The following is a 17,005-nucleotide window of genomic DNA, read 5'->3' as shown; positions in this document are numbered from 1 at the left end:
AGGAAGCAATATGGAGCTGTGCCCCAGCAAGTTAAATGGGAGTTGAGGAAGCATAAGCAACAAAATCCATGGCCTGTGTCATCTCTAACAAGGCAGTCAGGTCAAAGCTGGAAAGTATGGTGCTGGGAGTCCCTCCCGCTGCTGTTCCCTGTGACTGTGGTTTGACCCAGTCACTCACCAAAAGGCCGTTGGGTGCCACTAAAGCCCTGCAAGCCTTCATGTCATTGGAAGAAAGTGCTTTGGGGAGAGTTGTTTGACCCTGTGAACAGAGAAGCATTTTGTACAGTTAAAGAGGGATTCTTGCTTATTCTCCATGGGATTGGAGCTCCTGTCCTCCTCACCTCAGCTGTAGGGTTTGGCAAATCCTGTCTTGACTGAGACTACTCCAAGCAGGACTTGTATCTTCTCCCTCCTGGGGTAGCAACTTCCCCATCTAAACTTGACATCAGGCTCATCTCCATAGCTACCAGTTCTGGCTGGGCTCCAGCGGCCCCATCAGGCAGTAGTGGTTCCTAATGGAATTCTGGGCCACACTGGAAACATCCTCATTTGCTGATGGTTGCCAGACAGATAAGTCAACCCTAGAAGATGGGCACTGGCATACCTAAGTCAATGGCCATGCCCATGGGACTTAACTGGGGTTATACTAGCAGTCAGAAGTCCTGAAGAAGTATAGGAAGAAGCTCTTAACTGTGGTCTTGCTCATTCTGATCTCCCAGGAACTCTGGCAGGAAATAGACACAAGGTGCTCACCTTGAGTCGGGGGCTCAGCCTGCTTTCCTTAGCTCTGGGCTGCAGGCGACCTCAGGGGAAGGATATCCTCTCACAGGCTTTCTGGACTAGGTGGTACCATGGCAAGTTCTCAGTAGGAGAATTAGTCCGCGAGCTACCATTAGCCAGTATTCTATTGCCCACACTCTCCACAGGGGTGGGGGACTCAGGTCTATGAGGGCCATCGGCAGAGGTGCCTTTAGACATGTAGGTTGACTGCTCACCCATAGCTTTCTGTTCACAATTGAGTCTTTTCTCTGAGGGAGATGGTGGCAAAATATGTGTGTACACTTTAAACTTTAAAAACCAAGTTTATTTCCTTATTTCATCTTATCCCTGCAGCAATCCTGTAAAGTAATTAGAGTGGCTATTGATCGGGTTGGGTTGAGGCCGTTGTAGTAGGTGCGGGTTGAGGGAGTTCCGTCAAGCTCCAGTAGATCCCACAGAGCATTCTGTCTGGTCCTTGCAGCACATCTGTGAGACGGGCAAACTGTTAAACACACGTGCTGTGTTTGTGGTGCAGGAGGTTAAGTGACAGGACTGTGTTCTGAGAGCTGGTGTTGCTGGCGTTGCCATGGACTGTGTGTCTGCACGTGTAGTCTCCCATACCCTGCAGGCTCTTCAGTGTGTGGACAAAAACCAAATCCGGAGCTCAAGTTTTTGACACATTGGATTATGAGAAGAAGCCGCTAAGCATAGTGATGGGAAGAAAAAGATGTAAGGTGTGATCTGTGTTACTTGTTGAAGCTAGCCTCTCACATCAGGACACCAAGAACAGCTCCTGCTTTAGCTCTTCACTCATAGTCACCCCGAGCTCTCCTCCAGATTGACATGACAACCTGAAGCATGGCAAGAGTGGGCACCCTAATTCTATTCTTTTCACAGCAAGGCGTAAGTGGATTATGAGACAGGTCTTTGAGAACTCTTAATCAGCTTAGTTTGAGACTAGCATAGGGTAGTGATATCTTGGGCAGCTAGAATGCTTGGCAGGATGGGATATTCTGCTGCAAGGGTTTATTTGTCCAGCCAGAAATACGGAACACTCTGTGTCAGGTGCAGCCTCAGCTGACAGTGTGTAGACAAGGGAAGAGTTGCCATGGCAGAGGGTCAGGGTGCTGTATAACAGAAGCAGGCTTGAAGAAAAAGGATAATTCAAATTATCCTCGCAGTTCATGTTACATATTGCTGTTCTAGAGTAATCTTCCCAAAGCAGAGATGTCCCCGCTCATTAGTGGATGTCATCCTTGCTGGGCTACTGGTGTATTTAAAGCACTGTAACTCAGTCTGTCACATTCAACTCCAGGAGCTTTGAAAGAAGTCTTTGAAAATGCAATTCTAAAATTACTTACAGAAAATCGCACTGAGCCTGTAATGTAATTGTTGGTGGTTATGATGGAGTCGGTTTTGGCTAGGCAAAACAGCATAATCTTCCCAGTAAAATGAAACTGGCAGTATAAGAAGCCAGGTGCAGCTCTGAGGAAAGAGTGTGCCACGTCTGATTAAAAGTGGAATTTTGTGTAAAGATTAAATCTGTTTTCCTTATAGAAACAAACTACCGTTAGAAGACATAAAACTTCAACAAACAATTGGAAAGCAACTAATACCTAACCTGTAAAATCTTAATCAGAAATTTTCATAGCATGTAGATTTCAGATACGTCTCCTCTCCAGTACTTAGTTTATGTTCTGATGAGCATGGTTCATACCTTTGAAACGATGGCTTTGGAGATCATGTCCTCTGTTTTCAGATACAGGCTTCAGGCACCCTAAAGGGGCCAGCTGTCTGAATAGCTACACAAGATTTCGTAATGTCACATTATTAAATTGATAAACATTAGGGTATATATTGCCATGTTTTTTTGGTTGGTTGGTTGGTTAGTTGGTTTTTGGTTTTTAGTTTTTCGGGACAAGATTTCTCTGTGTAACAGCCCTGGCTGTCCTGGAACTTGATCTGTAGACCAGGCTGGCCTTGAACTCAAAGAGTTCCGCCTTCCTCTGCCTCCCGAGTGCTAAGATTAAAGGTGTGCACCACCATCACATGGAGGCCATGTTTCATGTTCTAAGACAGGGCTGTATTTTAATAATTCATAGTGGCACCAAGGACACAGGATATTATTTTAATCCAAATTTGTTTTATGGTAAGTATATTTTCTATTATGTGACAGATACCTACCAAGCCACATAATAGATATCTGCAGTTAGGTAATCTTGTTCTACTTGTATCCCAGGAATAATTCAGGTGCTAGAGATAAATGGTATAAAAAATATAGAAAATCACCCTACCCTCTCATACCAATGTGGGCTGAGAGAAAGTAAGCAAGGGAAGTCAACAAATGTTCACTTCTGCTAAGTGCTCAGAATTAGAACTGAATTGAGGTGGTACTTACTAGATGGTACTGTTAGGAGGGTGTAATAATTCAGTACACTGAACTGTTTGAAGTTGAAATTGCCACCAATCCAGTTATACACAGTCTATCTTTCTGTGTATGAATGAATACCTGTAGATATTATATACAGTATGTATATGTGTGTGAGAGACACACAATAAAGATTTTAAATGGTAGACAAAACAGAATTTCACTTTCTACTCCTAGAGAATTGCCCCCTTATGCCTGAAGACACAAAACAGTAAGCAGCTCAGAACTGTGATCCGTGAGAGAAGCCAACAGGAACTTCAGGGAGCCTCAGTTTGCCCAGTGGCAGCTCCCGAGCCCAGTAATGAAGTCCCAAGCAGCCTGGGAGCTTGCTGCCATGAACTGACAGCAGCTAGGATTTGTGAAGGAGAGTCCCCAAGATGAAAGGACCTCATGCTGAGAATGAGTAGGTGCGGGTGGCATGCCCTGAGCCCACCACTGAGCACTGCTTGGCTGTTTGTGGGGTGTAACTCCACTGTGGGAGGCAACAATCCTAACAATTCCTGTGGCTCACACAGGAAGGTTAGTTCATGTTCCCACCTGCAGAGTGGAAAGACCACATAGTACAAGAGAAATAGGATGGGGTGCAGAAGAGCATCATCCAGATAATGAGAGTAAATTACCCTAGATCTGAGTCTGCCTTCGGCTTGCCCAAACAAAGCTGGAAGGAAGCCTTGAGAGATAAGGCTGATGTAAGGAGACTGACTGCCTGCCAGAACAAGCCGGACACCTTCACAAAGACCAGGAGCCATAAACGTGAATCTGCCAATGGCCTGCCTTCAATCACAGGAAATGCGGAAAAGAATGAACTGTGACCGAGGCAGGGAATTGTTAGGAACAACAGCAGAAGTTATTCTAAGAATAGCATAGTCTTTTGAGACCTCAAAGCCCACCCCAGCAACACACCTCCAACAGGCTACACCTCCTAGTTCTTGCCAAGCAGTTCTACCAAGTACTCAAATCAATGAGTGCATGGGAGCCATTTTCATTCAGACCACTCCACCCACCAAAAAGAGGTACACTAGATGATCCAGACTCTCTCCGTATAGCAGAAAGAATGTGGTCACACTAAATCCCAATGATGGCAGCCATTCTGTAAGTTCCCGTGTTCAGTGAAAAAAGCAGAATTGGAGCACTGCACAGCAAGCTTTAATTCCCTACCTAGACATCCCGCTAGGATGGGCAGTTGTCCCTGGAAGAGTATAGTTGGAGCTGGTGAGTGGTTCTCAGACTCTCTGTGGTAGACTGGAGTTGGAAGATCCATTCATAGTTTACCTAATTAAAACATCCTTTGTCAACTAAAGGGGCTAGAGAGCTGGCCCAGTGTTTAAGAGCACTTGCTGCTCTTGCAAAGGACCAGGGTTTGGTTCCCAGAATATGCATAATGGCTCGCAACCATCTGTAACTCCAGTTCCAGGGGATCTAATGCCTTCTGCTGACCTCTGTGGATACCAGGCTCATGCATGGTGCACATAGATACATGCAGATGAAATACTCATGCACCTAAGAAAACAAAGATGAATCTATCTAAAAAAATATTCTTGCCTTATAAATGAATCAAGAACCCAGAAAACTCCATAAAGTTAAGTCTTAAATTATCTAATAGAGATTATGAACGTTTATCGAGATGATAATTTGCTACAGTAGTAATTATGTACTGGGCACTGTCACTTGAGAGGTTCACACAGCCCTTCAAGGAAGTACTTCACAGGTTAGGAGCTAGTTTAAAGTATGGCTGAGGACATTCAGCTAATTCGAGGATTGTAAGAGACTTAGTGTAGCAAGGTGTCACACGCCCTTAATCCCTCCCTGCACTCAGAGACAGAAGCAAGCAGATCTCTGAGTTGGAGGCCAGATGGTCTGGTCTACATATGGAGTTCCAGGCTAGCCAGGGCTACATAGTAAGACACTGTCTCCAAAAAAAGAAAAACGAAGAAAATAGTTCAGATTCCCTCCCCTCCCCTCCCCTCCCCTCCCCTCCCCTCTCCACCCCTTCTCCCTTCTCCCTCCTCCCTCCTCCCTTCTCCCCTCCCCTCCCCTCCTCCCTTCTCCTTTCATTTTATTGCTGTAGCACTTGGGAGGTGGAGACTGGAGGATCAGTTTGCTTAAAGCCTGTCTCAGAGGTGTAGTCTGGGCTGCATGAGATCCTATCTCAAGCAAATAAATACGGTTTTGAGTTTAATGAGCCCCGAGGAGTAACGTGTGGTATACTCAGTCTTCCACCAAAATCATTTGTGAATGTTTCACACGGTGAGGGTGCTTGCAAAGCCAGCAGCCATTGTCTTCCTGCAGATTTCTTATATGGATGGTTGTAATTTCCTGAATCTAACAGGCTCAACGTCTTGAAAATGCCAACTGTCAAGATACATGTTTTCTTTTGAAAACAAGTATTTTCTTGACTTTATATAAGTACAATTCTAGATTTCACCTTCTCATGAAGAAAACGAGATTCTTCAGCAGACAGACAAATTTTAAATGTATCTGAGTCATAAAAACAAAAGTCAACTGAGGGAAAAATTGAACTTTTCTTTCTTACACCTTTTGAATGAGGCCTTTTGCTCCGATTGGTATAGTAGTAATCAGGGGGTATTATGTATTGTTTTATTTGGAGCAAGATAAATTTCAGTCTTCCTTAGTACTCAGGAGATTGTTTAGACAGCTGGTAAACTGGCCTACATGTTAAAATACATATATGACAGGTCTTTGGGTATGTTAGTATAATATCAGTTATGTCAGGGCCATTTTATAGTATCCGAAGATGTGCCTGATCAGGTCAACAAAGTGGTCAGTCTCTGGGTAGAATTACTGGACGATGGAGTTTGCATTGTGAGTGAAGTCATTCGCAAGACACTTCATTCCACTGGTAATTCACATTTTACAGAAGTTCGCTCTTTTAGTCAACTTTGCTTCCTGGGATGAGTGACTCAGACATTTGTCAATGTAAATACTTAGAGAAGTTACCTGTAAAAGATCAGGGAAGACAGATTCACACACTTCACCATTTAAAGCACTTTCTGTTGACTGATTAAATATTTTTTCTCTTAGTTACCATTCTATACTGGAGTCTGTCTGTCTGTCAAGTCTAACATATGCAACAATGAGAAAATATTGCTTTAGTTTTGCCAAAACACTTGGTATTTCAAGAAATACTGCATCTGCCTTTTTTACATGTTCTTCTTTGCTTGTGTCTAGAAGCATAAAGTGTTCAAAAGCAAATGCACTGCTATCTTTATAAAGGAGTCTACCAGAAATCGCTTCTCCACCTCTTACAAGATTCGAGTCACCCCCTTACCCTTCTTCAAGTGGCCATGAGTGGCCTTTGCCACCATGTGAACCCCTGCGGTGGCTAGTAGCGCTAATGCTTAGGTTTCTGTGTTGTTTTGCCCTGAACTTTGAGGACCCAATCCCTCCCCATCCTCTCAGGTTCTGTCAGGAACTGCACACAGAGTCTTATGTAGAGATGTCTCTAAAGAGTAGTAGAACTTCGAAAGTCATGATTAAAATAAGCCTCCATCTGTAACTGGTACACAGTGTATGCTTGGTAGTGGGAACATGTTTAGATGTATAGATAGTGTATTCATATCTCAGCTTTCTTACTCTGTCCCAATTTTCCCAGAGGTAAGAGGAAACAAAAGAAGGGGTTATGCATTAGATTAGCTTTGTATGTTGTATGGTGAAATAAATCATCCTCGAATCATCAAACTTGGTTGTGAGTGTGATGGTTGCTATTGACTGCCCGTTGACAGGCTATAGAATCATTGGGACACAATCTCCAGGCATGTCACTGTTTTTCACTATAGACCTTGACAAGAATGGGGAGCAGTAGCCAAGCCACAGACTGAATCCTCTCCTGCTCGAAATTTCTGCCATCAAACACATTAGTCCCGTTACTTTTAAATTCAGCCTCCCTCAAGTTCTCAGGACGCAGACAGAATGCAGCCAGATTCATTGTTAAATTATAACCTGAATGCCCCCATTCCCGATCATGGTAGATCCTTGTTCCCCTCTGAAACCCATGAGCTAGGCCTCTCTATCCACATTTCTCTCAGGCTTCTGGCCTTTCAGGCTCCCATCAGAGTAGCTCATTAAGCTGTGCTCACATCGTTGGAGGCCTTCCCTAGCTCAGAGTCCAGACTCTTCGTCCTTCGTGCCTCCTGGAGACCCTGTGGTCAGGTCTGTCACAGCCGTAGCCCACTTCTCGGCACCAGTCTCGGTGTCAGTTGCTGTCTTGTCGCTGTGACAAAACAACTGGACAGGCTCACCTCAGGGAGGGAAAGGATGATTTTGGCTCACAGTTCCGGGTGTAGCCCTTCGCTGCAGAGAAACCATGCCAGGAGGAACATTAGGAACCAGCTCACACAGCATCCACCGGCAGGAAGCAGAGAGAGGCCAAGGCTCACACTCACCACTTTCTCCTTTCTAGTCAGTTTAGGACCTCGGCCTGTGGAACTGGTGTTGCCCACAGCTAAGGTGGGTCTTAGCACCTCTGTAAAGATCACTCTCAGGCCTGCCCAGAGGCGGGTCACTAAGGGGAGTCTAGATCCTGTCAGGTTGGCAGTCATGGTGAGACTTTGACTTACCATGCTTTGTGTTTACTTACAGGACTCAGAGTGACCAGAAGCAGTAGAATCCCCGTGACAGATTCTCAGAGAGTCAGGAAATAACTTTTCTACTGTAGCCCCTGCTGTTCCTGTCTTCTGACTGTCAGAATCCAGTCGTCTCTTGTGCCTGGAACCACCACCCGGATCCAGTTTCCTTATAGTTAAAGTCACCCCAAGTTAGGAACAGGTGCTTCTCAAGCATCTTAGTCTGTGGGCGCTGACTTGATCGGCTGGGTCTGCCCAGGCACTGTCCAGCACTGTGTGTACAGTAGATTCTCTGTCAAGGCGTATGAAACAGCTCACTAAGCTGACGTGGATGGGAGCAGAGTGGCCTAGCGCCAAGTTCAAAACCCTTGCTGCTATCAAATAGGCTTATCATTTTGATTCACTAGGAAATACTATTGCTTTTGATTAAACTCACCTTAGCACTCTGTGAGTTGCTTATCATAGCCATAGCTTCGGCACTTGTCTGAAATAATGGTTCCTTGAAAAATAGAGTATCTTAAAATGTGTGTGCATGCACCATGAATTGAGAATTCCTTTAGAAATAGTGCTCATACATATTTTATACATAAATTGACAAGAGTGGCAGAAACCCCGTCTTCCCTGCAGCAATTTGAACCAGACCGATTGAGGATTTATTGCCTAATTATACTTGTCATCCTGACATAAAAGTCATTAGTTCTAGAAAAACATGTTTGTCATACCAGGATTATCTCTAATTAATACAGTCAGTATCGAACATGTCTTTAAAGCCAGAGAGAATAGTTGTCTCCAGCACATGTGATGGACCCCAGGGAGCTGATAGCAAACCTTTTTGGTTCTGATGCTGTGATGTAAGCACAGCTTGATGTGTGAGGAAGGAAAGCCCTAGACTGCACAGCATTCCTGGGCTTCAGAGCTCCTGGCATTGACCCCCTTTGTTGGGGAATAGGGTCACTGAAGAATCCGAAAGGGATGCCGTTTATACTGTTGAGTACCAGATCCCGTCTGTGGGCTCCTTCCTCAGCAATAAACTCCACTAATCAAGCTGATCTTAGCAGTGCCCGTGTGTGACCATGTCCTCTTTTCTTAAAGTGCTGTAAAGTTGGAGCCCAAAAGAATGAAGCAGGTACTTATGTTCAGAGAGCTACTTGAACGTGAATGAGTTTGGGGTGTGTGGTGAGTTATCAGTGGGCATTGCAGTGAGACAGTGCTGATTCACATGTGGATGTTCCTGGCTAATGGAGCTGCTCTTCTCTGTTGCTGGGTACTTCAGACCATGTAGTACCCACGCTGCTCTGCCTAGCATCACAAAGTACACAGTGCTCAGGATGCTGTATCTTCCACCAGTTGCTACAGGCTGCGCAGTCAAGCAGGTTGGACCAACTGCTGTAAGTGGGCACGTTTCTGCCACACACACATACGAGGCAAAAGTTGATTTGGACCAAAAAATGGTGCAGCAGACCTCACCTCGGACTCACTCCCGACTGTTGGACTCTGGTTTCCTGTAGCAGTTGAGGTGTTTCTGCAGAGGGACACTTTGCCGTGGATGCTGTGTTTAGTAGTGGGCCTGCTGTGAGAGGTCACCGCAGCTTGTGTCTGTCTGTCTTTACTCCGGTCCTTTCTGCAGCAATCACATTGTATAGTTACTTCCTTAAATGATATCATAGACTTAAATATTAAATTACCAGTTAAAGTTAATACACAGAGTGACTTAAAATACTGCTGCCTGAAATGGGCAGGTGCCTGGGTGGGGGGCTGTAGTTGACCCATCAAGTCTTAGTAAAGAATGCAGTGGTAGTCGTCTTTGAGAACAGGATAGGTTGTAGTTCTTGGTAAGCTCCAAAACAGGGGGGTCATGGCTCCTAGAGTAGAGTATGAGGCCATATCCCCAAATTACCCATCAAATGGTTGAGGGGCAGGTGCTGGCCTCACCCCAGGATTGGCTTGAGCTTATCCAGCCCCCAGGTTCCACTGGTGTCTTTGGGTTGTCGCAGTGGAGAACAACACACTTGGACACCCAAGGCAGCGCTCTCAGAACAGGGCTGAGAATGCTGTGGTCAGATGAGAGCCGGTCCTTCAGCATGTAGCCACAGAAAGTCTTCTGGTCTCCTTCTCGGAGGCAGGGACAGCCCCAACTGCATGTTCCCAGAGAGGAGACTAGGCAGAGTGAGCTCCCAGAAGCACTGGGTTCCGAATTAGTCACACTGCCATGCAGCCGGCAGTTCAGGCTTCTAGAAAAAGACATTATTAAAGTTGTGAGTCATTTGGTTCCGAGAGATGTGTAGTAACAGACAGATTTGGTTTCATTTGAAGAAAATGAATTCCACTTCCTTGCATCTGAAAGTCTCTCTCTCTCTCTCTCTCTCTCTCTCTCTCTCTCTCTCTCTCACACACACACACACACACACACACACACACACACACACCTATGCTGTACTCTCTTGACTGTCATTAGTGTGACGTGTACGTGCTTAGATTTATGAGGGGAGGAGTTGGAACTGTGTTTGCTTTGGAGTCTAGAGACTTGAAGAATTAATTCCCTGACATAAGTTCTTAGCTGAAAGTTGAAGCAGGACACACCCTAACTGTTCTCACCCTCAATGGCAAGGGCTGGGCAAGCTGAGCCTGTCACAGGGGCCACACGGCACGAGAAAGGAAGCGATGCCCGGCTCGGAGTGGGCCTGTGTGGGCCTCTGGGACTGTGTAAAGTCAGGCTTCACTTCTCCAGGTGCGTGGAGTAGAATCTGTTATTCTGCGTGGACACAATTGCCTAATTGCGTATTTAATCCAGTTCACACTTACAGTAAAGTAGCCCTTGTGGACTGAAAACAGTTGTGTTGAACGGTAGCACTATTGGTCACTATCAGTACTTCACTAATAATGAGCAAGGACAGCTAGAGGAAGGCCTGAGGAGGGAAGGTCTGCATGTCATCCCGTGTCTGCGGCAATTCTTTGGTTTGCTCGCTCCTTCATCAGTGAGTGCTGTGGCCCTCGAAGGTGGACCACACATGAGGTCAGTCCTGCTTGTAGGGGCCGCCAGTGTCCCCAGAGCCCGCTCCACACTGGCTGTCTTCTTGGAACTTACGCAGAATCTCTCTCTCATCTTCCTCAAATCCAGAACCTCCAGGCATAGGCCTCAACTATGAATTTCCGAATCAAAAAGATGCAGAAAACATGTTTTCTTAATATAATATCATTTTCCTTCCCTAAGTCTGCCCGTTACTGTTTGACAACATAAAGAAGCCACAGCAGTTTAAAGTGATGCAATTTCGTGATCTGGGGCAGTAGTCGGTGTCCTGGCTGGGGCACTCAAAGCCTCAAGGCTCCACCCCTACTCCCTTACCTGTTATAGGACTTGGGGTGGCTCCTCTGACGTGGCAGTCTCTGTGGAAGGTAGTCTGTCCTCGTAAATACCTGTTCAAGTCAGTTTTTGTTGTCAACTTTAATGGAAACCTGGGAAGAGGGACCCTTAACTGAAGAGCTCTCTCTCTCCAATTGGCTTGTGACTATCTGGGAGAGACTTTGACTGATGATTGGTAAGAAAGGGCCCAGCCCACTGTGAGTGGCACCATCCCTGTGCAGGTGGGCCTGGGCTGTATGAAAAGCCTAGCTGCACATCAGCCAGAAAAGCCTCCTTCCTACATGGTTTGTGCCTCCAGGTTCCTCCCTGGAATTCCTACCTGACTTCCCTCAAAGATGAACTGTGACCTGGAAGCGTAAGCTGCAGTAAACCATTTTCTCCCAGGCATTTGACAAAATCCAACACCCCTTCATGATAAAGGTCTTGGAGCGATCAGGAATACAGGGAACATACCTAAACATAATAAAGGCAATTTACAGCAAGCCAACAGCCAACATCAAATTAAATGGAGAGAAACTCAAAGCAATCCCACTAAAATCAGTAATGAGGCAAGGCTGTCCACTCTCCCCATACTTATTCAATATAGTACTTGAAGTTCTAGCCAGAGCAATAAGACAACATAAGGAGATTAAGGGGATACAAATTGGAAAGGAAGAAGTCAAGCTTTCCCTATTTGCAGATGACATGATAGTATACTTGAGTGACCCCAAAGATTCCACCAAGGAACTGATACAGCTTATAAACACCTTCAGCAACATAGCAAGATACAAGATCAACTCAAAAAAATCAGTAGCCCTCCTATATACAATGGACAAAGAAGCTGAGAAGGAAATCAGAGATACATCACCCTTTACAATAGCCATAAATGATATAAAATACCTTGGGGTAACACTAACCAAGTAAGTGAAGTGCCTATGTGACAAGAACTTTAAGTCCCTGAAAAAAGAAATTGAAGAAGATGTCAGAAAATGGAAAGATCTCCCATGCTCATGGATAGGCAGGACTAACATAGTAAAAATGGCGATCTTACCAAAAGCAATCTACAGATTCAATGCAATCCCCATCAAAATACCAACACAATTCTTCACAGACCTGGAAAGAATAATACTCAACTTCATATGGAAAAACAAAAAACCCAGGATAGCCAGAAGAATCCTGTACAATAAAACAACCTCTGGAGGCATCATGATCCCTGACTTCAAGCTCTACTATAGAGCTACAGTAATAAAAACAGCTTGGTATTGGCATAAAAACCGACATGTGGACCAATGGAATCGAATTGAAGACCCTGACATTAACCCGCACACCTATGAACATATAATTTTTGACAAAGAAGCCAAAAGTGTACAGTGGAAAAAAGAAAGCATCTTCAACAAATGGTGCTGGCATAACTGGATATCAATATGTAGAAGGCTGCAAATAGATCCATATCTGTCACCGTGCACAAAACTTAAGTCCAAGTGGATCAAGGACCTCAACATAAATCCAGCTACTCTGAACCTGCTAGAAGAGAAAGTAGGAAGTAGTCTTGAACACATTGGCATAGGAGATCACTTCCTAAATATAACACCAGTAGCACAGACACTGAGAGAAACAATCAATCAATGGGACCTCTTGAAACTGAGAAGCTTTTGTAGAGCAAAGGATACAGTCAACAAGGCAAAGCGACAGCCTACAGAATGGGAAAAGATCTTCACCAACCCCACATCTCACATCTGACAGAGGACTGATATCCAGAATATATAAGGAACTCAAGAAATTAGACATCAAAATGACCAACAGTCCAATTAAGAAAAGGGCTATAGAACTAAACAGAATTCTCAACAGAGGAAACTCAAATGGCTGAAAGACATTTAAGGAATTGCTCAACATCCCTAATCATCAGGGAAATGCAAATCAAAACAACTCTGAGATACCACCTTACACCTGTCAGAATGGCTAAGATCAAAAACACTGAAGACACTTTATGCTGGAGAGGATGTGGAACTAGGGGAACTCTCCTCCACTGCTGGTGGAAATGCAAGCTTGTACAACCACTTTGGAAATCAATATGGCGCTTTCTTAGAAAATTGGGAATCAATCTCCCCCAAGATCCAGCTATACCACTCTTGAGCATATACCCAAGTTTAAGAAATCTGCAGAAGGTGTATATTTGGGGCTTGGAGGGTGGCTATTTGTAAACTGTTAATCATATAAACATAAGGACCTAAGTTTGGGTCACTAGCACCATGTAAAAGCACAGAGGTGTGCATTTGTAACCTTAGGTGTGGGGATCAGGGGCAGCTGGATCCCCAGGGCTAGAGAGGTGTTCATCTGTAACCTCAGCTGTGGGGAGCAGGGGCAGCTGGATCCCCAGGGCTAGCTGAAGAGCAAACTCCAGGTTCAGTGAGAGACCCTGTCTCAAAAATAAGATGGAATGTGAGAGTGGAAGACACCTCCTTGTGCAAGAGCACCCACACACCTGCATGTATATGTTATGGGAGGGGTTTCTCTAGCAATAAGGGTAAATCAAGTCTTCCAAACTAGTGAAGCAACTTTGATTTCACTTCAATAGAACATTGTTAACACTAAGATAGAATTTAGCTGACTCAGACCAATGAAGATTTAGAAGACATACTTGGTGGCTTTACGTAAGAAAGTTTTTGAGATTTCTGGCCACATTAAAGAACTCTGCTCTTAGACTCAGTCCAAGCAGGTCCAGTCCCCTCCTCCCAGATTGAGCCAAGCGTCCCTGCATAAGTCCCAGGTTTCAGACAGCTAACTCATGCAATGAGCCCAGGACCTGGTACCACTGCCTAGATGCCTCCCAAACAGATCAAGCCAATCAGGTCGATCTCAGTCCTTGGGGGAGGCCTTGCTCTGAAGGAGATGGGAATGGGGGGTGGGCTGGGGGGAAGGGGGGGGGGCAGGAAGGGGGAGAACAAGGGAATCTGTGGCTGTTATGTAGAACTGAATAGTATTGTAAAATAAAATAATAATAATAAAAGAACTCTGCTCTCAACAAACTGTTATAAAGTAAAAGATCAGTCAGTCATGGAGTTCCTCAGTAGAAGTTATTCAGTGTCTGTGAGGTTCACCAGGCTCCTGTGACTGCGTTCTCCGCGGCTTATTGCTCTGAACAGTTGCTAGTCAAACAAAGATGCTCAGTCTTTTGATTGACATGCTGGGTATGTACAGCCACTTGAGAAGGTTTTTGTGCTCCCCGACAGTGCCTTCCTTCAAGGAATGTTTAATAGAGAGGCTTATTAAAGTTTTATTTATGATACTTAATAAAAAAGTAGAATGAAGTTAAAGTACTATAGAACATGTAATTGAAATAATTTGGAGTATAATTTAAATTGATTTGCTTATTAATTTGGAAATATTAAAAGCATTTAATTACAATTTAAGATGTGTCCAAACATATCATGCTGGAGAAAATATTAGTAATATCTTGTCTTCCTATTCCTAGATTATTTGAAAAAGAGTATTGGTTTTATTAATTGTAAAAAGAAAAAAAGAAACAAAAACTACAAATATGTTGGCCTTATTTTACAGATAGGCTCTCGATCTTGCCCATACTGACCTCAGACTCACAATCCTGCCTCCATCTCTCCAGCACTGGAATTTCAGTAAAGGATTCCCTAATCCTCTGCTCTGTTAAGATATGAAATGTATGAGCCCAGCAATTGTTTCTACAAGATGTAACTGGGATGCAGAACCCTGTGCAGATATGGCTGGCATGGGTTAGAACAGTATATTGTTACATAGACATCCTTGCAGGATATTAATAGTGTTTTCAATGACTTTTTTAGTATGCTTATAATCTCTGTAATAGAGGAAGCAATATGACAAAATGCTATTAATGTGCCCACTGTGTGAAGGAAATTTGAAAATTTTAAAGAAATCACTATAGCTAGTTTAAAAGTTCTATCACTTAAGTTGGGTGAGAAAGAGAATGTATATATTTTTCTGATAATATAATTAAATCAAGTGTTGCAAATAGACGAACTGGTTTCTCTTACACCTGTATAGAGTATGTGATAAAGCTTCTTCAATTTATACCTTTTATATACCTTTTAGCTCCTCTGGTTTTTAGGGCAGAGCATGGGGACAGCTATGACCATTGAGATGATGCTGGCTTATGCTGGATTTTCTGGGTAGAAAGGTGACTGGCCAGTCACTAGGATAACATTTAAATGAGTTGTTTTTGTTTTTGTTTTTTCTCTTCTCACGATTAGGCTATCAGCTGCAAAGGTCAGCACAGCATATCCTACACTTTGTCGAGGAACCAGACTGTGGTGGTGGAGTATACTCATGATAAAGACATGGACATGTTTCAGGTAACACTTCTTCTTTTAATGGAAACTAATTCATTTCCCTTTACTGGTATGTTTTGACATGCAGCCAGAACATCTGCCATTCAGGCATGCCCAGGGGAAAAGAAGTGGGAATAATATAAAAGTCACTCCCATTCTAAAGGGGAAAGGGAAATTATATGGCTGTATCCTCAGATAATTTTGATTGTTTGCTTGTTTGTTTTTGAGATTGTATTTTAATTATAACATTTCTCCCTTCGCTTTCCTCCCTCCAAACCCTCCCACATGCTCATCCCCACTCTCCTTTCAAGTTCATTTTTCTGTATCAATCTTCGTGCAGTAAAAATTGGTATTAACAATAGACAAAAAAGGGAAAGCCAACCACTTTTAAAACAAAAAATAATAGAAAAGTTTTTAAATAACACAAGTCAAAGAAGACATAAAAATATTAGAAGCTTCCAGAAATAATTGGAACAGTGTATAGAAAAATTCACATGATATGGCCAACACCTTACTCCCTTCTAGAAAATGTAAAGCCTAGGTGCTTTCATAATTAAATCTTAAGACAATAAAGAATGGTAGTCAAATTACTAAATGCTTATCTCAAAAAAAGCTTTTTTTGACCTTAAGAAAGTATAGGATGAGTATAGGAAGACTTGATGACATATTACAGAGTCTAGAAATCAAACAGAAGCAGAAGAGAAAACATCAGTTAGTGAAGCTGAAAAGAAAAGAATTAGAAAGTACATCCAAGATTCAGTACTTAAGAAACAACGGAAAGTTTTAACATGGATCCACAAAGATAGAAGGTGGAGGGTGAGCCCAGGAGGTGAGCCAGGCCTGCACTTGTGTGTGTGGAGGGAAACCATGGACAGAGTGAGTGCAGGAGGAGGAAACTGAGGCCCTGCAGCCAAGCTGAGATGCTTCCTTGTCTTAGAGTGGGAAGGATTGGTTAGAAACGAAGCAGCAGGATTTGTTTCTCACACCGTGGCTTCCTTACGAATGTCAGAAACATGAAGGGTAAAGTGGGGACTTGAGGCAGCAAATCCAGATGCCAGCGGTCGATCCCCATCCTGCATTAACCATTGCCCCAGACTTCACAAAAGGAGCAAAACAGGGCAGCTGTCAGGAAGAACCATAAATAGCCAGTAGCTGTATTTTAAGGTTATTAACTACAGAGCAGCTTATGGCACAGTATTCCTTACTGTTGTTAATTGGAAGCATAGCACTGAGCACCTTGTGTGGCAATGGCCTCTGAACAGCACTGTGAGTGAGCAGCTCTCCACAGGGCAACATTGCAGCAGCACCAGTGATGTAGAGCATTGACTTATGCATAAACTAGTGGCTGTATGTAAACCATATAGCCACTGGGTTATGAATACATAATTTAGGAATATGAACCATGACTTAACCACAAGACAGGAGGTACCAAAAAAACTAGAGATAGACCAGAAAGACCCATGGTGCATACATGTGAGCTTCAACAGCTCAGACCAGCAGAAGAGCCAGCCTACATCAGAACTGTCTTCTTTCTCTAAACTGTCCTCAACATTTTGGAGAAATATTTAATTATCTT

At 43.8% G+C, this 17,005-nt stretch overlaps 1 protein-coding gene across 2 annotated transcripts in view; it reads left to right on the top strand.

Annotated features, from left to right (window-relative positions):
- Peli2 (pellino E3 ubiquitin protein ligase family member 2) overlaps positions 1–17,005 on the top strand; it is a 143,440-nt gene that overhangs the window by 108,800 nt on the left and 17,635 nt on the right. For both annotated transcript variants that reach the window (XM_028873559.2, XM_037208583.1), the window contains exon 3: positions 15,352–15,453. In XM_028873559.2, coding sequence (XP_028729392.1) covers positions 15,352–15,453 — 102 coding nt within the window. The remainder of the gene's footprint in view (positions 1–15,351; positions 15,454–17,005) is intronic.

This window comes from Peromyscus leucopus, chromosome 9, assembly GCF_004664715.2.
Source record: "Peromyscus leucopus breed LL Stock chromosome 9, UCI_PerLeu_2.1, whole genome shotgun sequence".
In the NCBI taxonomy this organism is placed as follows: domain Eukaryota; kingdom Metazoa; phylum Chordata; class Mammalia; order Rodentia; family Cricetidae; genus Peromyscus; species Peromyscus leucopus.
The sequence above is the reverse complement of the archived record's forward strand: the minus strand, read 5'-3'. Positions and strand labels throughout refer to the sequence as shown.